The 21,665-nt window shown below is 33.0% G+C and overlaps 1 protein-coding gene across 1 annotated transcript; it reads right to left on the bottom strand.

The window, feature by feature from the left end:
* Positions 1 to 21,653, bottom strand: LOC131855488 (uncharacterized). Its single transcript, XM_059206767.1, has 3 exons — positions 21,555 to 21,653; positions 5,182 to 6,584; positions 1 to 367 (listed from the first exon to the last, which is right to left on the bottom strand). The coding sequence occupies exons 1-3, from the start codon at positions 21,562 to 21,564 to the stop codon at positions 161 to 163; spliced, it is 1,620 nt and encodes a 539-aa protein (XP_059062750.1). The 5' UTR covers positions 21,565 to 21,653; the 3' UTR covers positions 1 to 160.
* Positions 21,654 to 21,665: the final 12 nt, after the last annotated feature.

Genomic DNA, 21,665 nt, shown 5'->3' with positions numbered 1-21,665 from the left:
GATAGGAGTAGTGTAGTGAGGGCACCGCTAGGGGTTCGAACCTCGGCTCAGGCCGTCGTAATTTCTATCCCTGTTTGAATTGAACGGGAATCGATCGTAGAGAGGTCGATTACATTACATTACATTTAGTTTATATAATCATTTACATGTCAAGTTTTCGCTAATGTAAATGATCATAGGTGATGTCAGCATGGAATCCACTGGGTCCGGCTGAGTATTTGACTTTCTGCATTCTACCGTCCGGTAGTAAGACGTGGTAATGCCCGTTGGTAGCTTTGCCGTGCTTCGCTTCTGAATGCCCGAAGTCATTGCCGCTGTGGTGATCTCGGACTCTATACCCGAATTCGTAGTTGGCTGCGTAGTGAAGCTGGAATTGGAGAAAATTTCATATATTAGTTATAGGACGTAAATATATTATAATAGTTTATTATATTATATATTTTATATTATTATAATAGTGCATCAATAATATTTGAAGAACTTTGAAATCACACTAACTGTGCCTACGATTTCACCTGCGTGAAATTTATAGCCTATATGTTATTCTGATGTATAAGCTAAATGAATAGAGACTGAGTCTCTTGTCAGTTCTTAGCTCCAAATAGAATTTTCTTGTGATGAGACAGCTTTCCGAACGAGTGGTAGATAAAAAACAAATAGTTATGACTATTCAAAAGTGCTTAAATTAAGTTTATTTGAATAAATGATTTTCTATTCTATTCTATTCTAAAAATTAGAAATAGAAATAATCTTTATTCAAATAAACTTAATATAAGCACTTTTGAATAGTCAAGTTTTTTGATTCCACCGCTTATTCGGAATGCAGATTCATCACAAGAAGAATAAGCCAGAAACTAAAACTAAAGCACTCCGAATTGACGGTACAGCAACTGATTACTACTCACTACATTCTCCTCAATTTAAAAGTGAATCTGTATTTTTACAATCATGTACAATCTCATTTCAAATGAATAGAAACCAGAGTTTCTTGTCAGTTCTTAGCACGAAAGCACTCCGAACTGACGGTAGATTTGACATATTATATGAGTCTGTAATTATTAGACACATTGATTGTGGAATAAAAACCTATAATTCATCACATTTAAAATTAGTGTGATGAGATAGCTTTACGAATGAGCGGTTGATTAAAAACAATGTTATGACTATTCAATGTAAGTTTATTTGAATAAATGATTTTCTATTCTATTCTATTCTTTTTTAAAATTAGTGTTCCTGTTGCTAAGTAACATGTGTAACGTGCAACTGTGATGAAATCCATATTAAATTATATTTGCTGTTGTATATCTATCCACTAAATATTACTTAATATTTTTAGTCATGTAAGTCTATTACTCTATCAGTAACAGACTTATATGTATGAATAAAAATATTATAATTAGATTCAAATATCGGGAAACTTCACATATATTACACTAACTACCCGAACGGCAATGCACGGGTGTACATCTAAACAAACATATAAATAAAATTGGAGTGTCTGTTTGTAATATTGAAATAACCGTTTATTACTATATGCATATGAATATAAATACGGTACATAAACCAAAATAACATTTTTTTTAAATTTTTGTCTGTCTGTCTGTTTGTTCTGGCTAATCTTTGAAATGGCTGGACCGATTTTGACGGGACTTCTATTGCTACCTGCAGCTGATGTAATAAGGAGTAACTTAGGCTACTTTTATTTTTTTGAAAATTAAAGTTAAACTCCACGCGGACGAAGTCGCGGGTACAGCTAGTGTATACATTCTGAAAAGCTTCCTCTAGAATCACTCTATTGCTAAAATGCAATAACGTTACGTAGCTTAAAAGATATAAACAAACAAACAGCGGAAGCTACTTCATTGATATTACTATTAGTCGAATTTAAACATGAGTAAGTATTATTTATACTTGCATTAACTTTATAGGAAGAGAAAGTAGTCAGCACTAGTCTAGCTTGCACTATGCTAGTATTTTGGAGCGGTTACCAGTTATATAAGGACATATGGTTGTGATTAATAAGTATTTTTATAAAACTTGCAATACCAAACTAGTTGACAGGGAACTGATGGAATGTAACTATTTCCTGGCGACGTGAACAGCGCCAACAGGGATGGCAACCGAATCAAAAAAATCCGCGACATTTTGCCATTGGGACGAGGGCATTTTCATATTCGGAAATACGAGAATTTGGTCTTTTTACGAGAGCATTTTTTCTTTGTAAAATCTTGTACAAGATTTGGACTTACGAAAATTTGTCTAAATAGAATAGAATAGAATTTTTTTTAATCAAATTAACTTGTTCTTCTGTATTTTAATTGGCTGCCATAAATTTTGATTAATGATTTTGCCAAACGATCTACCATATGAAGAGTCGTAACTCATCTAGAGAGAAATTCAAAGAGGCAAATATTCTCACCGTTGCTTCTCAATTTATATATTCAAATATCCTTCATATATTCATAAAAACCTTGACTTATGTCTAAAAAACAGCAATATTCATAATATTAATACTAGATTTAAAGACAAACTTGCTGTCCCCAAGTATTGTTCAGAAAAGGTCAATAGATCTTTTATGGGAATAGGTATAAAAATTTACAATAAGATACTAAAGGATATACTGGAATGATCTTTAAATAAAATTTAAAACATCTGTTAAATCATATTCACTGAGCAAAGCGTATTACTCACTAAACGATTACTTGAGTGACGAGCGTGCATGGCAATAGTTGTTCATGCACGGGATTTTTATTTAATGTTAGACATAGACACCTATATAAATATACATTGTAAATAAACTAGCTTTTAAAAAAAAGTAAATCAATTGAGTTTCTTTCCAGTTCTTCTCAATCGGATCTATATAGGTACTGAATTGGACGGTAGGAAAAAAATATAATTATAAAGTAAAAATTTGACGTTCATAAGTGGCTAAAATGTCCGACAGGAATAAATGATTTTTGAATTTGGAATGTTATGGTTTGAGAGTAATTTTGTAGCTGTGGCTTTAGTTTGCTCGGTAAACTTTGACAATTTCGTTTGGGTATCAAATTAACTTAACTCAAACTCTTTGAATAGTCATAGTTATTTATAAACTACTGCAATATTTCCCCTGAAACTTATGTAATATGTTTGTGACTTAATCAGTATTAATTAATTAAATTACATTAATATAATATACATAATCTTCAAAACACATTAGATAATGTTTAAAATTTGCAAAAATGTAACATTAAATTCTCAAAATTGCTTAAAATTATGCATTAGTGAAATCATGTTTATCTTAAAGATCGACTTTCTAAGACCAATTATGGATGACAATAAATAAACTCGTTGATTTATCATGTGACTTTTAATGCTTCAAATAAATAATAAATTAAATATTAAATAATTATAATAAAATGTATTAACATATATTAAGTAAGTGCTAGACAAATGTCTGTTAAAATATCTAGAATATTTGTAATATAATCATAATAATCTCAGGACAATTCACACAACGCCATCTAGATCGAAGTTAAGCTAAAGCTTGTGTTATGGGTACTAAATAACTGATACAAATACATAGATATTTTTTTCGTAAATACATACATATTATGCATAGAAAACACCCAGACAACTTTTGCATTCATGAATATGATTGTTTGTATCGGACAAACAATCATATTCATGAATGCAAAAGTTTGTGCCGTGCGAGGAATCGAACCCGCGACCATCGGACGTAAAGCGGTGTGCTAGAGCACCATAACATTATAAAATCGAGTGATGATAAATAAATTATATCAAATTAAATATAAGTACTTATCAACTATTTATATAAATAACTTAATTATCATTTATTTTTACTTACATTTAATTTTCTCTACATTAATTTTAATTTACTAAATAATAATTACTGACCTCACAAGCAACTCTCGAGAAGAGAATTCGCAAAGCTTTTAAAATAATTTTATGCAATAAATATTTTTATAACGTAATAAACAATAATTTAATTAAAATGCAATATTTTAATACTTAGTTCGTTGTATCGCCTGGATCTTGAAATATGATTATATATTCAACTAGTTACTCGCCCTGGCTTCGACCAGGTGTACATGTATACATATAAACGTTCCTCTTGAATCACTCTATCTATTAAAAAAAAACGCTTCAAAATACGTTGCGTAGATTTAAAGATTTAAGCATACATAGGGACGGACAGACAGCGACAGCGACTTTGTTTTATAAAGACATACAATTCAGTTTTCTAACATAATTGTAACACTAATATAATTGTGTTCTAATAAAGACATATAACTGTATATATGTTCTTAATATGATCATATTATTTTAAAAGATGTTTAATTTATGAAGTTTTTGTAAGTGTTTCTTCAGATTAGGCCTATAATTTCTAGGTTTCCTTTTCCTGTACTTTCTGGAATACTGACTAGCATGTTTAGAAGGCATTTGGTATAAATCTAAGTGCTGAATGTTCAGATTATGGTGGCCCATTAGTTGTTTTAGCTGGGACTGACTTATCATATATACGGGTTCGATTACAGGTGATGTGTCCTCGAAATGACCATGAAAATGTGGTACACCATAAGATGCTGCTGGAATTTTAGGTACGTTATAGGAATATACACTATGAGGGTAAGAAGTGGGAGAGAAAGTTGGACGCGGTGAATATTTCCTATATTTACGGGAAAAACTGCCATCCAAATCTATATTATGGTTATAAGCAGCAGAAGGCGCATAATTATAATATGGTCTATTTACCACTGAGAACATTTGTGATTGTCTTGCATTAGGAAGATCATATCCATAGTCAAGTGAGCTAAAATCGTCAGTATAATCATCGAATTCTTCATCGTTATATGCAAAATCATAATTTTCTCTTTTACTAGGTCTACGGTAAGGTACATCTTCATAATCATCAGTAAAGTCTATAGCTTCACCTTTAGGAAAAGGTGGGGTAACTAGGAAGGTTTGAATTCTATTACGTCTACTGCTAATTAATGCTTGTGGTGTAGGTAAAGTACTATTAGGAGTAACTACTGTAGAAATGGACGGTTCTGTTGAAGTTTCAGTTTCGTTTCCTAAAAGGAAAGGAGTCTTATCTAAGATAGCTCTTTTATTCCGTGAGGAAGATTTTACCACATTAACAGAATTATCAGTTTCAAAATTTAAGGGACCAATACTTACATTATCTTCACCATAAGCAGAAACGCCTGTTCCATCTTCAGACAAATGTTGCACGCCTGTGTATTGCGCGTTATGATGAAGGTATCTTTCACTTTGGTCTCCCGAATTATCTTCATGTGGATTGTAATACTTTAACGGTTGAACATGTGCTAGAGCACGGGGCCTCTCTTCTTCATGACTTTTTAAATAATATTGTACTTTAGGTTCACTAGGTTTATTATATCCTGATGTAATAGTCTGACTAGCAACTTCGACTTTATAATAATTATTACTTTTCACAGTGGTAGTCTCAATATCTTGTGGCTGGGTAGCTAACACGGTTTGAATACCATATGCCTGCACTTTTGTATTTGCGTTTGGATTAGCAATATCATCCACTTCTTCTGTGATAGGGGTGTGATCTTTTGTTTCAGTTGTGTAAGCACTTGCATAAGTTGGTGGTACTTGTCCATAAACTGAATGTTCGTTATGTTGTGCGGGATAATCTTTTAAATAAAAGTATAGATCAATAGGAGTATCCAGTTCTTTAGGTGTTTGGTTTGTATTATGACCAGAACTGACTAAAGCATTTAATTCTGATAATTGATCTCGTGGATTCTTCTTAAGTATAGAATTTAGTGCAGAAATATCTTGAGCAGACTCGTAGTTTTGCATTTGAGTGTATTGTTTAGGATAAACGTATTGAGTTTTACTTGGAACAGCTTCTGTATATAAGTTATGACTTTCCTCATCTGATAAACCATTATTTCCATTAGGTTTTATCGTAACTCCTTGGTCGTAGGTCGGCGCTGGAGACACATAAACAGTCTTATATCTATTAGGCTGTAAGTATTGTTGATATTCAACTGAACCGTGAGATCTGTGGTTTCTATTTTTTTCGGTCTTCAAAGCAGCATCTTTATTTAATTTAACAATTTCTGGTATAACCTTCACGCCTCTTCTTAATGTCTCTTGTTTATTCTGGGATGATCTAGCCTTTAGTTTAGTATCAGTGTTACCCTGTTTTTTATCTCTTAGATTGGCCTGCTGTTTTTCTAGTTCTATTTGGTGACTTTCTTGTGATTCGTGGTATGCTCTCATGTAACTATCCATTGGTCGTGGTACATTGGCCCATCTTTGTAACTGAGCTCTGTGTTGTCTTACTTTCTCAGCATTGAACATGGCTTGTTGATTTTGTGCGTGCAATCTAGCGTTTTGTTGAGAATTACCTGCTAAAGGGTTGCCATATGGTAAATTTCCTGGAATGTTTGATTTGAAATCGTCTATTCTGTCAATTGGTTGTTCGTTGATGATCTCAAAGACTGGTCTGGCATTGGTTTTTGGTGGTTTTGCTGTAGTTTCAAGTACGAGAAGTAGCAGTGTTAGGAACTTTATGCTTAGTACAGGAGATTGCGCCATTATATCTGGAAATATAAAAAAGGTTTTTTTACAATTTTGAATTTTATCCCTTAGCCTGAGAGGTGATAATTTATTAACAGTGGTGATACGTGATTGAACATGATTGATGAAAACTGGTGGAATGTGGCGGAACAGCCGCAACCCGCGATCATTGGAAGTCAAGCGGTGTGCAATACCGCTATATCTCCGAGGCCACATACACATTATAAGAGCTATAATATATACCGAAGAGCTGGCAGCTACCTTGGACAATGAATTAGTTTAGTTATTCAAAGAGGGAACGCTGTCAATATCTAAATACAATAGTACTTTTAACTACTAAAAGAGGGCCATTCGCTCCATTTATGCTCCGGGTTCCAGGGAGTCATTGCGAGAGTGCTTTAAGGAATCAAAAATCCTCACCGTTACTTCTCAATACATTTATGAAAATATCATCTATGCCAGGAAGAATATAGACAGTTTCAAAAGAGTTAGTGATTGCACCAATAAAAGCTTACGTAACAATAACAAACTGATTTTACCTAAATGTCGTTTGGCTAAAGTTAGTAATTCGTTTTATGCCAATTGCGTAAGGTTTTACAATAAAATACCAGAGTCTGTTATAAATCTGACAGAAAAAAGATTTAAATGTCAAATAAAACAGTTCCTTTGAAAAAAAGCTTACTATAAAATTGAAGAATTCGTTAACGATAATAATGTTTTTATAGAAAAACTTTAAATCCATAGCACTGACAATATTATCTGATTACACTAATAATGAGTGCGTAGCGATTTCTATGTTGATGATCGCATGCCTCTTACTTGTTATACTGTAATTATTTATATAAAAAAACATCTATTAAAAAGAGCAACACACAAGTTTCTTGCTTATTCTTCTTGTGATGAATCTGCATTCCGAATGAGTGGTAGAATCAAAATATGACTATTCAAAAGTGTACAAGCACTTTTGAATATCAATCAACCCTTATTTTTAATAGTGATTTTAATTTATATTTCAATACAAAGTTTGCGGAGTCGGCTAGTATAATTATGTATATACGTATGTATATATAAAATTATATATATATTTATTAATTACTCTGTCATCTAGTGTCACAGAGATCACAGTGTACGGCAAGTGGTATGCCCACTACCGTTACCGTCCAGTTAGGCGCAATGTCCATTCGCACTTTCACCTGTTATCTAAGTACTCATGTGCGTCTATGTACATATGTACATATATATGTGTATATACATATATATGTATATACATATATATGTATGTAATAGTCAATAATTTTTATAGTAGTCCCTAAGATAAATGCAGTTGAAACAGTTAGCAGGTAACTTAGCAGGTGACGGTCTCGGTGGTCTAGTGGTTTACACCGCCTTACATCCGATGGTCGCGGGTTCGAGTCCTTGCACGGCACAAACATTTGTATTCATGAGTATGATTGTTTGTGTCTAGATGGGCGGTGTGTGAATTGGCCTGAGATTATTATTATATATTACGACTCATTATTTATATTATATTATGTATGTATTTACGAAAAAAAAACTATGTAGTTATATCATTTACATTTGTATGAGTGTTTTTTAAGCAGAGCTTGTGTTATAATAGAATATATAGCTTATAATAATATATGTAATATTATAATTATTTAAATTATTAACCGGGTCTTAACACGAATAATTTTATGGCAAATAAAGGTATTTACCTCTCTCGACGTTTCGACTAGGTTGCACTAGAAAATGTATATTAAACACGAAAGTTTAAAATTAATATTATATATTAATATTAATATATAATATTATATTATATTGCATTACATATATATATATATATATATATATATATACTTAGCCCATATTACAAGCTCTGCTTGACCACGTACCAACACCTATACAAACATTCATACTCATGAATACAAATGTTTGCACCGTGCGAGGAATTGAACCCGCAACCATCGGCCGTAAAGCGGTGTGCTAAACTGCTAAACAACCGAGGCTGTCGAATATTGTTCTCATTTAATTTAGTCACCAAAAATCCCACTTTGATAAAAAATAAATACACAAAATAAGTTATTTCTTAAATGTCAGGTAGTTCCAAAGACAATATTTATAGGGAAATAATATTTATCCTCAATAATAACACGGCACTAAGTGAATATATCAGCCAAATCAGTGTCCAATTTAATTGGACCATTCAAAGAAATTGAATGACTAAATAATGACCCAATCCGGAGAACAGATATGTGGTTTTTCTGAGAATTGTTAAAGCTTATAGCTTTAGTATGCTTAAAGCTTGTGTTATGGGCACTAGATAACTGATACAAACACATAGATTTGTTTTCGTAAATACATAGAAAACAGCCAGACCGATACAAACAATCGTACATTGAATATAAATGTTTGTACCGTGCGATTAATCGAACCCGCGACCATCGGGAGTAAAAGTGTTTTGTGTAAGCACAGCTTGTGTAATACAAGCTCTGCTTACCGTGGGACTAGATGGCGCTGTGTTGATTATTATGGGACACAGTTACCTAGAAATAATAATTGTATTTAATAATGTCTAGTAAGTCAAATTCAATATTGTGTACTAGGCACTGCTGTGTCTAAACTGTGTCACCCCACCTTACATTTTCCTATTGTTATTTACTATATAATATCAATATTTTTATGTACATATTGCCCCCTCCGATCGAACCCCGTCCAATTCAAACGGGGATCGAAATTTCGACGGCCTGAGCCAAGGTTCAAATTCAAAAATCATTTATTCATGTAGGACATTTTAGCCGCTTATGAACGTCAAGTTTTTACATTATAATTTTTTTCCCTACCGTCCAGTTCGGTATATAGATCCAATTGAGAAGAACTGGCAAGAAACTCAATTGAATTACTTTTTTTTAAATCCAGTTTATTTACAATGCATAGGTATTTATATAGGTGTCTATGTCTAACATTAAATGAAAATCCCGAACATGAAAACTATTGCCATGCATGCTCGTCATTCAAGTAATCGTTTAGTGAGTGGATTTGCTTAGTAAATATGGATTTAACAGATGTTTTAAATATTCTGATGTATTCATTGAATCTTCATAATTACGATGTCCTGAGCCGAGGTTCGAACCCCTAGAGATGCCCTCAGACTAAAGTCGTATCCGTCAGGCAGGAGTTGGCCTTCAGCCGCTCCATAAGTCCTTCCGCGGGTTGGAGTGCCATCTGCATTTGTACCCTAACGTCCGGTGAAGCTGTAAAGGCCAGCTGCGGCCAACAGCATTAGAGTAGTCCGAAAAAAAAATGTACATACATCGTCTCAACCAACAACATAGTATCATTTACCCGCAACAATTATCCAGCGGTATTTTTTTTTAAACCTGATATAAATACATATATTTGCAATAATGGACGGTAAATTAAATTAAAATTTTTGTAACTTGATGACCTCGGTGGTCTAGCGGTCTAGCACACCGCTTGACCGATGGTCGCGGGTTCAATTCCTCGCACGGCATAAACATTTGTATTCATGAGTATGATTGTTTGTATCGGTGTGGGTGTTTTCAATGTATAATATGAATGTATTTACAAAAAAAATATCTATGTATATGTATCAGTTGTCTAGTACCCATAACACAAGCTTTAGCTAGCTTAACTTGGGTATAGATGGCGCTGTGTGAATTGTCCTGAGATTATTATTATTTTGCCGACTGCACACAAAAAGATCAATGTCATTCATTATGTAACTCACGTGCTCTACTAACTTGAGAACGTTGCGTTTCCGTGTAGGTAATAACCGACTACGAAATTAAAGAGGGTATTGTATTTACAACTGTTAAAGCTTTGGTGCTTGTAGTATTTTTAACGGACTCGGTGGTCTAGTGGTTTAGCACAACGCTTTACTTCCGATGGTCGCGGGTTCGATTCCTCGCATACTAACATTTGTATTCATGAGTCATACTCATATTGTTTGTATTGGTGTGATAAAAGGTTGTACGGAAGTATCGTTATAACTTATTTACTGAGCAAAGCCTATTACTCACTAAACGATTACTTGAATGACGAGCGTGCATGGCAATAGTTGTTCATGCACGGGATTTTCATTTAATGTTAGGCATAGACACCTATATAAAAATATTTTGTAAATAAATTGGCTTTAAAAAAAAAAAAGTATTTCAATTGAGTTTCTTGCCAGTTCTTCTCAATTGGATTCATATATATGGAACTGGACGGCAAGGAAAAAAATATAATATAATATAAAAAAAATTACGTTCATAAGCGGCTAAAATGTCATACGTGATGAATAAACTATTTTTGAATTTGTATTTGAAAATTTAGGCTGTTACATTAAATATAAAAAAAATGTCATTCACAGTTTGTAAAAATTTTACCCTTTAGGGGGTAAAATAAAATAGGGAATAAAGTCATTTTTGAAGCTAGAACGATGAAACTCTTCAAAAAGACTTTTTTGGGTTAGACTATTAAATATTTTTTCTTTATTCTGTCAAGTACTTAATATCTATACATATAAATAAAATTGGAGTGTCTGTTAGTAATATTGAAATAACCGTTTTTTACTACATGCATATGAATATAAATACGGTACATACACCAAAACAACAAATTTTACAATTTTTGTCTGTCTGTCTGTCTGTATGTTCTGGCTAATCTCTGAAATGGCTGGACCAATTTTGACGAGACTTTTTGGCAGGCAGCTGATGTAATAAGGAGTAACTTAGGCTTACTTTCATTTTAGAAAAATAAAGTTAAACTCCACGCGGAAGAAGTCACGGGAACAGCTAGTATTTAAGTAAGAGAGGAAATAACCTGTACATATTATGTTATCTGTGCCTGTACGGAAGCGTCAGTTCGCGCCAAATCCGAATGGCCGCGTTCCGTTACATCACAATTATGTAACTTGTCATCCGCGCATTTAGTGGTAACGGAACGTGCCTACCATTGAATTATATGATAATATGTTTTTATGTAGGCTAATGTGTTAACGTTATGCATTTTATGAGGCAAAATGATTATACTCCAAGCAATTTAATTTAGTTTAAATGTATAATAATAATTAGATAATTATAAATTATAATTGACTAATATTAATTACAAAAGGAAATCAGATGATTTCCTTTTGTAATTAATATTAGTCATGTCAAGTTTTGACGACCTCGGTGGTATAGTGGTTTTACACACCGCTTTAATTCCGATGGTCGCGGGTTCGATTCCTCGCACGGCACAAACATTTGTATGTATGAGTAAGATAGTTTGTATCGGTCTGGATGTTTTCTAATTAGTGCTACTTGGTGGTTTGTATTAGCACGTTTCGAATTGAAAATGTAAAGTTACAATGATTATTTAAAAGAGCAACACGCTTTCCGAATGAGCGGTAGATTAAAAAAAATGTGATGACTATTCAAAAGTGCTTCAATATAAGTTTATTTGAATAAATGATTTTCTATTCTATTTACATAAATATAATATGTATGTATTTACACAAAAAATATATGTATGTATATGTATCAGCTATCTAGTACCCATAACACAAACTTTAGCTAGCTTAACTTGGGTCTAGATTGCACTGTGTGAATTGAGCTGAGATTATTATTATTATACTAGCTGCGCATGCTGTTTCACTCGCGTGAAATTTATAGCCTATATGTTATTCTGATGTATAAGCTATATTACTGTAAAGTTTCATAACAATCCGCTCAGTAATTTTTGCGTGAAAGAGTAACAAACATGCCTACTCAAAAACTTTCGTGTTTATAATACTAATGAAGTAAATAGTAAGTTTATTTAATAACTAGCTGTACTCGCGACTTCGTCCGCGTGGAATTTAACTTTATTTTTCTAAAATAAAAGTAGTCTAAGTTACTCTTTATTACATCAGCTACCTACCTACCAAAAAAAGTCCCGTCAAAATCATCGGTCTAGCCATTTCAGAGATTAGCTGGAACAAACAGACAGACGTCTGTCTGTCTATTTGTTCCGGCTAATCTCTGAAAACAAAAATCGAACTGAAGACAAAAATCGAAAAATGATTTTTTTTTTTATATACCGTATTTATTCATATGCATGTAGTGACAAATGGTTATTTCAATATTACAAACAGACTCTCCAATTTTATTTATATGTATAGATGTGCTGCATGGCTTATTAGTAACCGTACATTCGACGCGGGATCTGGAAAAAGTCTTTGAAAGAGTAACAAACATCCGTACTCACAAACTTTCGCGTTTTTAATATAAAATTTTAGGATTAAGAATAGAATAGAAAATCATTTATTCAAATAAACTTACATTGAAGCACTTTTGAATAGTCATCACATTTTTTTTTAATCTACCGCTCATTCGGAATGCTGTCTCATCACAAGAAGAACGAGCAAGAAACTTGTGTGTTGCTCTTTTAAATAATTTATTCTTACTTACAATTTAAGTTTGAGTGTGTGAATACAAACTACCGATTAGCACTAATTCAATGAAATAATAAAATAGAAAAAACATTCAATATACAACAACTGGTTAAACAATTAATAAGAGAAAATAAGTCATAGTGATTAGAGCAGACCAGTCCACACAAGCAGCACCCGTTCACAAGTACGACGTATGAGCAGCCACCATTGCGCTCGACCATATTTTAGGGAGCCCAATGACCCGGCCCACCACGCCGCCACAAGTCTGGACATTTTAGTGAGCATGACTACTCAAAACACCAGACCACGTCATAGCTACTCACAATTGCCATCTGATAGTTATAGTATTCACATTTCACATAAGAATGCATGCGGCAATTAATACAAAAACCGCTACGCTTTCATATTTCTAAAATAATTGAATCAAGAAAGCAATGAGATAAACAAGATATTTTCTGTTCTAGTATACGACTCGCACTTGGTCGGTTTTTTAAAGGTTACAATGTCATAGTGTTAGGTTCATAAAGATGCACCACACCGGCGCAGGCGCAGGAAAGTTGTGCGCCTTGATTGCAAACGACTATCGGAGGAGAACTGGTCTAAACACGCCACTTTGTATGATTCGTAATATGAATCGCTTTTGACACCCACTCAAAAATTCATTACTCCTGTAAAGGTCTGAGCAGGAAAGTAAAATGTAATACTGGCAGTAACTGCAATCGTTAAAGATGTGATTTTGTGTTATATAATAATTAGAAATTAATTGTCCTATAATGAGAATTACTGGCAGTTTTATATTCTTTTATCCATATGACAGCCTCGGTGGTCTAGTGGTTTAGCATACCGCTTTACTATCCGATGGTCGCGGGTTCGATTCCTCGCACGGTACAAACATTTTGTATACATGAGTATGATTGTTTGTATCTGGTCTGGGTGTTCTCTATGTATAATATATGTTCATTTAAAAAAAGGCATCTATGTATCTATATCAGTTGTCTAGTACCCATAACACAAGCTCTGCTTACCGTGGAAAAAGATGGTTTCATGTTAATTGTATACTAGATGGCGATTTTTAATTGTCCTGTTGCAAGATGGCGCAGGGTTGTTCATTTATTGATTTATATATCCAACTCTGTCTACAAAGCAAATCCTATTATGTTTCTTGTAAAGTGGCCTTTTTAGACAGCGAATTCGTCATCGCTAGTTCTGTACATGTACAATAAAATACGATTCACAATACAGAGTCACGATTTCAGAATTACCGTCCGTTTCAGTACATTTAGCATTTAATGTGTATAGGTTTTATGTTAAAGTCATTATTATACGATATTTTTAAGGCATTATAATTTTTTTATAACACAGGGGACAAACGAACATGCGGCTCACCTGATGGTAAGTGATTACCGCCGCCCATGAGCACCAACACCAGGGGTATTGCAAGTGCGTTGCCGGCCTTTTATGAAGGAATTTATATCATACCAGCTACATACCCCGGCTTCGCACGGGTGTACATGTATTATACATATAAACCTTCCTCTTGAATCACTCTATCTATTAAAAAAACCGATTCAAAATCCGTTGCGTAGTTTTAAAGATTTAAGCATACGTAGGGACAGACAGCGACAGCGACTTTGTTTTCTACTATGTAATGATGTATAAGAAGGAATAGCTGTTTTCTTGAAGGTTTCAATATCAGTTCATATATCATTGCTGGAGGTGATTCCACAATGTGGTTGTGCGCGGCAAAAAGTTCCTAGAAAAAATGCACCAATAATCCACATTATCAAGATGCCATTTTTGTTTTTTATCAATTTTACTGGCAAATAAGCTAACGGCCCGTCTTATGTCCATTATTTTCGTAACAGACCGTCTATTATAATATTAATTGTATTTACATTTGTTTGCAATAGATAAAAAAAATATACTCGACCGATTAAAAAAATATTTCACATATCAAAAGCAACACTATCAGCGAGTAATATAGGCTGTATTCACGCAGGCAACCCCGCGGGACATAGCTAGTTGCTACATTAATACAATATTGTCACACGCAACATTTCACAACTTAGGCCGTAAACTGGTGATTTTTTTTAATGTAGTTCACCTTGTACCAACTTCATTAAAAAAGTAACCTTAATAAAAAATCGGTTTTTGTTGTCAAAGTTACGTATTGGTACGTATAGACAATTTTTTGTTTGGTACTTACGACCTTTATTACAAATGTGGTTTTTATAAAAAAATATATAAACAGACTAAATTAATGTTGGAACTTAAATTTATATTTGGCCGTTATTGGTAAAAGATAATTTGAATTTTATATAAAGAAAATATCATCTATTGTTTGTAAGATTTTCCATTCACATATCGTATGTGAGCCTTGTTACTTTTACCAAATATATATATTTTACTTTCATATTTAACTATATTTACTGCTGTTGCTCATTCAACCCGTACAGTTAATAGAAAAAGAAATTTGCTGTCCCCAAGTATCGTTTAGAAAAAGTTAATAGGTTTTTTATGGGAATAGGTATAAAAGTTTACAATAAAATACCAAAGGATATGTTGGAATTACCCATAAATAAATTCAAAACATCTGTTAAATCATATTTACTGAGCAAAGCCTATTACTCACTAAACGATTACTTGAATGACGAGCGTGCATGGCAATAGTTGTTCATGCACGGGATTTTCATTTAGTGTTAGACATAGACACCTATATAAATACCTATGCATTGTAAATAAACTGGATTTTAAAAAAAAGTAATTCAATTGAGTTTTTTGCCAGTTCTTCTCAATTGGATCTATATACCGAACTGGACGTTAGGGAAAAAAATTATAATGTAAAAACTTGACGTTCATAAGCGGCTAAAATGTCCTACATGAATAAATGATTTTTGAATTTGAATTTGAATTTAGAAATAGAAATACGATGTCTTTGTTAAAATAAACTTAATATAAGCAGTTTTGAATAGTATTTTTATTCTGCCACTCATTCGGAAAGCTGTCTCATCACAAGAAGAATGAGCATGAAACTTGTGTGTTGCTTTTTTAAATACATATCACTACATAGCATAAAACATAAAGGCGACGGATGAGAGACGACTGCATGCAACTGAAATGAGAATGTTGCGGTGGATGTGTGGTGTGACAAGAATGGATAAGATAAAGAATGAATACATTAGAGGAAGTATGAAAGTGGCACCGGTGTCACAGAGGTTGAAGAGTAATCGTCTATCATGGTATGGTCATGTGTAGTAATGAGGATAATATTTTAAGAAAGATGTTACATATGAATGTGGATGGTTATAAGGGCAGAGGAAGGCCGAAAAAGAAATGGATGGACTGTGTGAAAGATGATATGGTGAGAAAGGAAGTAAATAACGCGATGACTGCGAACAGGGATGAATGGAAGCGAAAAACATATTACGACGACTACAAATAAATGGGATAAGGAAGAAGCAGATGATGACTACATAGTATAAAACAAAGTCGCTGTCTGTCCCTATGTATTCTTAAATCTTTAAAACCACGCAACGGATTTTGAAGCGGTTTTTTTAATAGATAGAGGAAGGTTTATATGTATAATACATGTACACCCGTGCGAAGCCGGGGTGAGTAGCTAGTTATTTATAACACTAACTTTTATGGGTATGTGTATAAAACTTTACAGTAAAATACCAAAGGATATATTACCAAGAAACTCAATACAATTTCTTTTTTTTAAACCAGTTTATTTACAATATGGGTGTTTATGTCTAACATTAAATGAAAATCCCGTGCATGAACAACTATTGCCATGCACGCTCGTCATTCAAGTAATCGTTTAGTGAGTGGATTTGCTTAGTAAATATGTTTTAAATATTCTGATGTATTCATTGAATCTTCATAATTACGACGGCCTGAGCCGAGGTTCGAACCCCTAGAGATGCCCTCAGACTAAAGTCGTATCCGTCAGGCGGGAGTTAGCCTTTAGCCGCTCCATAAGTCCTTCCTTTGGTTTGGAGTGCCATCTGCACTCGCCCCCTATCGTCCGGTGAAGCTATAAAGGCCAGCTGCGGCCAACGGCATTAGAGTAGCCCGAAAAAATCTTCATTAAATCTATACATATAAATAAAATTGGAGTGTCTGTTTCTAATATTGAAATAACCGTTTTTTACTACATCCATATGAATATAAATACGGTATATACACCAAAATTACTTTTTTTTACAATTTTTGTCTGTCTGTCTGTTTATTCCGGCTAATCTCTGAAATGGCTGGACCGATTTTGACGGAACTTTTTTTTGGCAGGTAGCTGATGTAATAAGGAGTGACTTAGGCTACTTTTATTTTAGAAAAGTAAAGTTAAACTCCACGCGAATGAAGTCGCAGGCACAGCTAGTTCTAAATAAGCACAGCCAGGAATCGTTCAGCATTCACAACTGGTAAGACTGGATCTAAGTCTAGCATAACTGGTTCAATAAAACACGATTTTATAATTATTATAATGAAAATATTAACTTCTCGCGTACTTTACAATATTTGGTGTTACGTAAATGTAATATAACGTAATATATTACATGATTGTAATTTTTTTATTAATATTACATCCGGCAAACGTCATTCTGTCTGGGGAGCATCGTTAAGACAATGAAGTCAGTCTGTCAATTTGTGCAGATTTAATATATAATAATTATAATAATAATAACTCTTTATTGCGCATACATAAACATAGGACAGATATAAAACAATGAAAATAAATGTTTTACAAAAGGCGGTCTTATCGCTATCAGCAATCTCTTACAGACAACCCGGTGCTAACAGAGAGTATTTACATAAACAGAGAAGGTAGGAGGCGCACTAAACACTCTATTTATTATACAATTATAGATAAACATACATTTTATAAACATAAATAAATAAACTTATACACCAATACATACAATATACATACATATACTACATAATAATGGACGAGATATATATATACAGGGTGTAAGGTACAGTTTGGCCAAAACGAAAACAGCTGATTAAGATGAATGGTCTGAATCAGATGGCAAAGTAGTTTCCCATCGGAAATGCACCACAGCCATATAGTTAACGATTCTTAATTGTGACGCCTCGCAATGTGAATTTACAACGAGAAATATCGCGGTGACACGTCAGTTCAGAACTGATCAGCGCGGGGAAGGATTTTAAATCGAATATTATTATTTCTTTATTTATTTATTAATAATAAAAAAAAAATTTACATGATTTTAAAAGAAAAAAAAATTCAGGTAAGAATTTCCACTGGTTTTCAGTTCAGAATAATGGTCTGAATTCACAGTTTCAGTTTTTGCCAACCTGTCCCTTACACCCGGTATATATGCGAGCAATACCGTCTTTACCATAAGGGCGGGGCTCGTGCCTAGGGCCCCCATTCTCAGGGGGCCCCCGAAGGACAGTCAATTTTTCTCACACATTCATTCTCAAAAGATTTTTGTCGGGCACACTACACTTTTTTCACAAATCGGTGATGTTATTGTTCTTATATCTAATGAGCTTTTCTTTTACTTTCCAAAAGGGCCCCTTATTCTTGTGTGCCCAAGGGCCCCTAGTTTAAGACGGCGGTGTAAGCATTTCTTAATGCCACATCATAAAAAATGCCTTAAAAATTAAAAAAGAGGTATATAAAATATATAACCTATTTCAGATCTACATATACATATAAAATTTCATCAAAATCGGTTCATCTGTTTTGGAGAAGTATGGAACACTGTAACTTGAGAATTTTATATATACAGATAAAAGGTTATTTTGTATATATTCGTATAATTATGAAAATTATTCATAAAAAATTGTCTTCTTTGTTTATTCCTTATTCACATCCTTCTGCCATTGAGTTTAAGTTCAATTTCATTCATACATTCAACTAGTTGCACCTGCGACTTCGTCCGTGTGGAATTTAACTGTATATTTCTAAAATAAAAGTAGCCTAAGTTACTCCTTATTACATCAGCTACCTACCAAAATAGTCCCGTCCAAATCGGTCCAGCCATTTCAGAGATTAGCCGGAACAAACAGACAGACAGACAGAAAAAAATTGTGAAAAATATAATTTCGGTGTATGTACCGTATTTATATTCATATGCATGTAGTAAAAAACGGTTATTTCAATATTACAAACAGACAATCCAATTTTATTTATATGTATAGATTATAATGCATATATTCGTAAAAATATGCAAATTATTCATTAAAAAAATTGTCTTGTTTGTTTATTCGTTATTTACATCCTTCTGTCATTGAGTTTAAGTTCAATTCATACATTCATTCATACATTCAATAACTTTATACATTTTAAGTACAATGGGAACCGTAAACAATTCAATTGTAAGTAGAAATAATTAGGTAATAAAAAATAACAAGTTTCTTGCTCATTCTTCTTGTGATAAGTCTGTATTCCGAATGAGTGGTAGAATCAAATTATGACTATTCAAAAGTGCTTGAATGAGTTTATTTGAATAAAGATTATTTCATTTCAGTAACTAGTATCTACCAATGGTCGAAATTCGACCGTAATACCAAAACATATTGGAAATTCACATAATAATAATAACCCTGGTCAATTAACACAACGCCGTTTAGTCGCAAGCTAAGCAATTATAAACAATAAACGACGCAGAAATACTTAAATACATAGTTTTTGTAAATACATGCCTAGATCATGTGCATTGCCATCCGGAAGCTTAATATGTCACGCCTCGTATCCTGTAATTTCACTGCCTTATCACCCTTTATCTGAAGTCGATGTGACTGTGATACTGATGCAGACTTATCTGATATTACAGATATTGGCAGAATCAGCACAGAAAATGTACGGACGAATACAAGTTCCCAAACTGACATACCCAGATTTGGCACAGGCATCGTTGGAGGCATGCCCGTGGGAGAGATTAAAGAAATACGCGATGGCGTTTAGGTAAACATATTGCAAAAAGTTATTTGTTTTTCTAACTGGAATAATAGTAATAAAATTCCTAGATAATCCACACAGCCCCATCTAACAAAATAGTATATATGCCTGTATGTTCATATTGACTTAATAGTAGCATTCTGAATTCCATCTCTATATAAAGTGTTATATGCAAAAACTACATATAAAAATTAGTTATAAACCTATTTTCAGACCTAGTGAATATAAAATTTCATCAAAGTCGGTCAAGCCGTTTCGGAGGAGTATAAACACGAAACTGTGACACGAGATTTTTATATTAGACTAGCTGTACACGCGACTTCGTCCGCGCGGAATTTGACTTTATTTTTCTAAAATAAAAGTATCCTAAGTTACTCCTTATTACATCAGCTACCTGTCAATAAAAGTCCCGTCAAAATCGGTCCAGCCATTTCAGAGATTAGCCGGAACAAACAGACAGACAGACAGACTGACAAAAATTGTAAAAAAAAATATTTTGGTGTAAGTACCGTATTTATATTCATATGCATGTAGTAAAAAACGGTTATTTCAATATTACAAACAGACACACCAATTTTATTTACATGTATAGATTTAACACGGGATGTAAATAAAAATACATTTCCTTCAAAATTATTATAAAATATATATAAATTAATGATTGAATTGCGCAATAAATATACTCTTACGTTGTTAGGAAGTCATAAATTAACTTCAACACGGTACTTAAGCATTGAATTGTTATTTATATATAGCTACTTAATAATAATATCCTTGTATTCACACAGCGCCATCTTGTTTCAATCTAAGCAGTACTTGAGTTATGAAATAGAAATAGAAATAATCTTCATTCAAATAAACTCATTACAAGCACTTTTGATTAGTCATTGTTTGATTCTACCATGGGTACTAGACAACTTATAGATAAACCTAGATACATTTATTGTGTAAATATATACATAATATACATCAAACTGATACAAATTACAAACAATAATATTTCATGAATATAAAAGTTTGTACCGTACGAGGAATCGAATCTGCGACCATCGGAGGTAAAGCGGTGTGCTAAACCGCTAGAGTACCGCAGCTGTCGAAACTCAAATGTAGTTTATTGTAACACATTTTGTAAATGTCTATCATAAAAATATCTAAATTTTTTAATTAGTTATACAAAATAATAAAACTTATTTTATAGTCCAAATTATGGCTGTTTGTTCTCTATGACGATTACGTACGAAAAAAATAATTAGATATAGAATTAGTGACGTTATTCCTTAAAAAAAAATGTCATACATTAAATTAATGCTATCCATACATATAAATAAAATTGAGGTGTCTGTTTGTAATATTGAAATAACCGTTTTTTACTACATGCATATGAATATAAATATGGTACATACACCAAAATAACATTTTTTACAATTTTTGTGAGTCTGTCTGGCTGTCTGTTTGTTCCGGCCAGTCTCTGAAATGGCAGGACCAATTTTGACGGGACTTTTTTGGTAGGTAGCTGATGTAATAAGGAGTAACATACATAGGCTGTTTTTATTTTATAAAAATAAAGTTTAATTCTACTCGGATGAAGTCGCGTGTACAGCTAGTATTAAATAAAATAAATATATTTTCTTATCAACTTACCCATTATCATTCCTGTAAATAGATTTATAAATATATTAGATTCCTAAATCTCGATTGATCACTCATTGACAGTCCAAATTATAGCTGTATGCACTCTATTCCTTTGATGAA

Source organism: Achroia grisella, unplaced genomic scaffold (genome assembly GCF_030625045.1).
Source record: "Achroia grisella isolate CSIRO2021 unplaced genomic scaffold, CSIRO_AGI_Agris_v1 utg1433, whole genome shotgun sequence".
NCBI classification, from domain to species: domain Eukaryota; kingdom Metazoa; phylum Arthropoda; class Insecta; order Lepidoptera; family Pyralidae; genus Achroia; species Achroia grisella.
The sequence above is the reverse complement of the archived record's forward strand: the minus strand, read 5'-3'. Positions and strand labels throughout refer to the sequence as shown.

Bases quoted from the DNA above. Each gene is read 5' to 3' on its own strand.
- LOC131855488 (XM_059206767.1), bottom strand. The intron at 368-5,181 runs GTAAGTATTGGT...CTCCAATTCCAG, and splicing joins CTGCTTATGGTGAAGATAAT to CTTCACTACGCAGCCAACTA.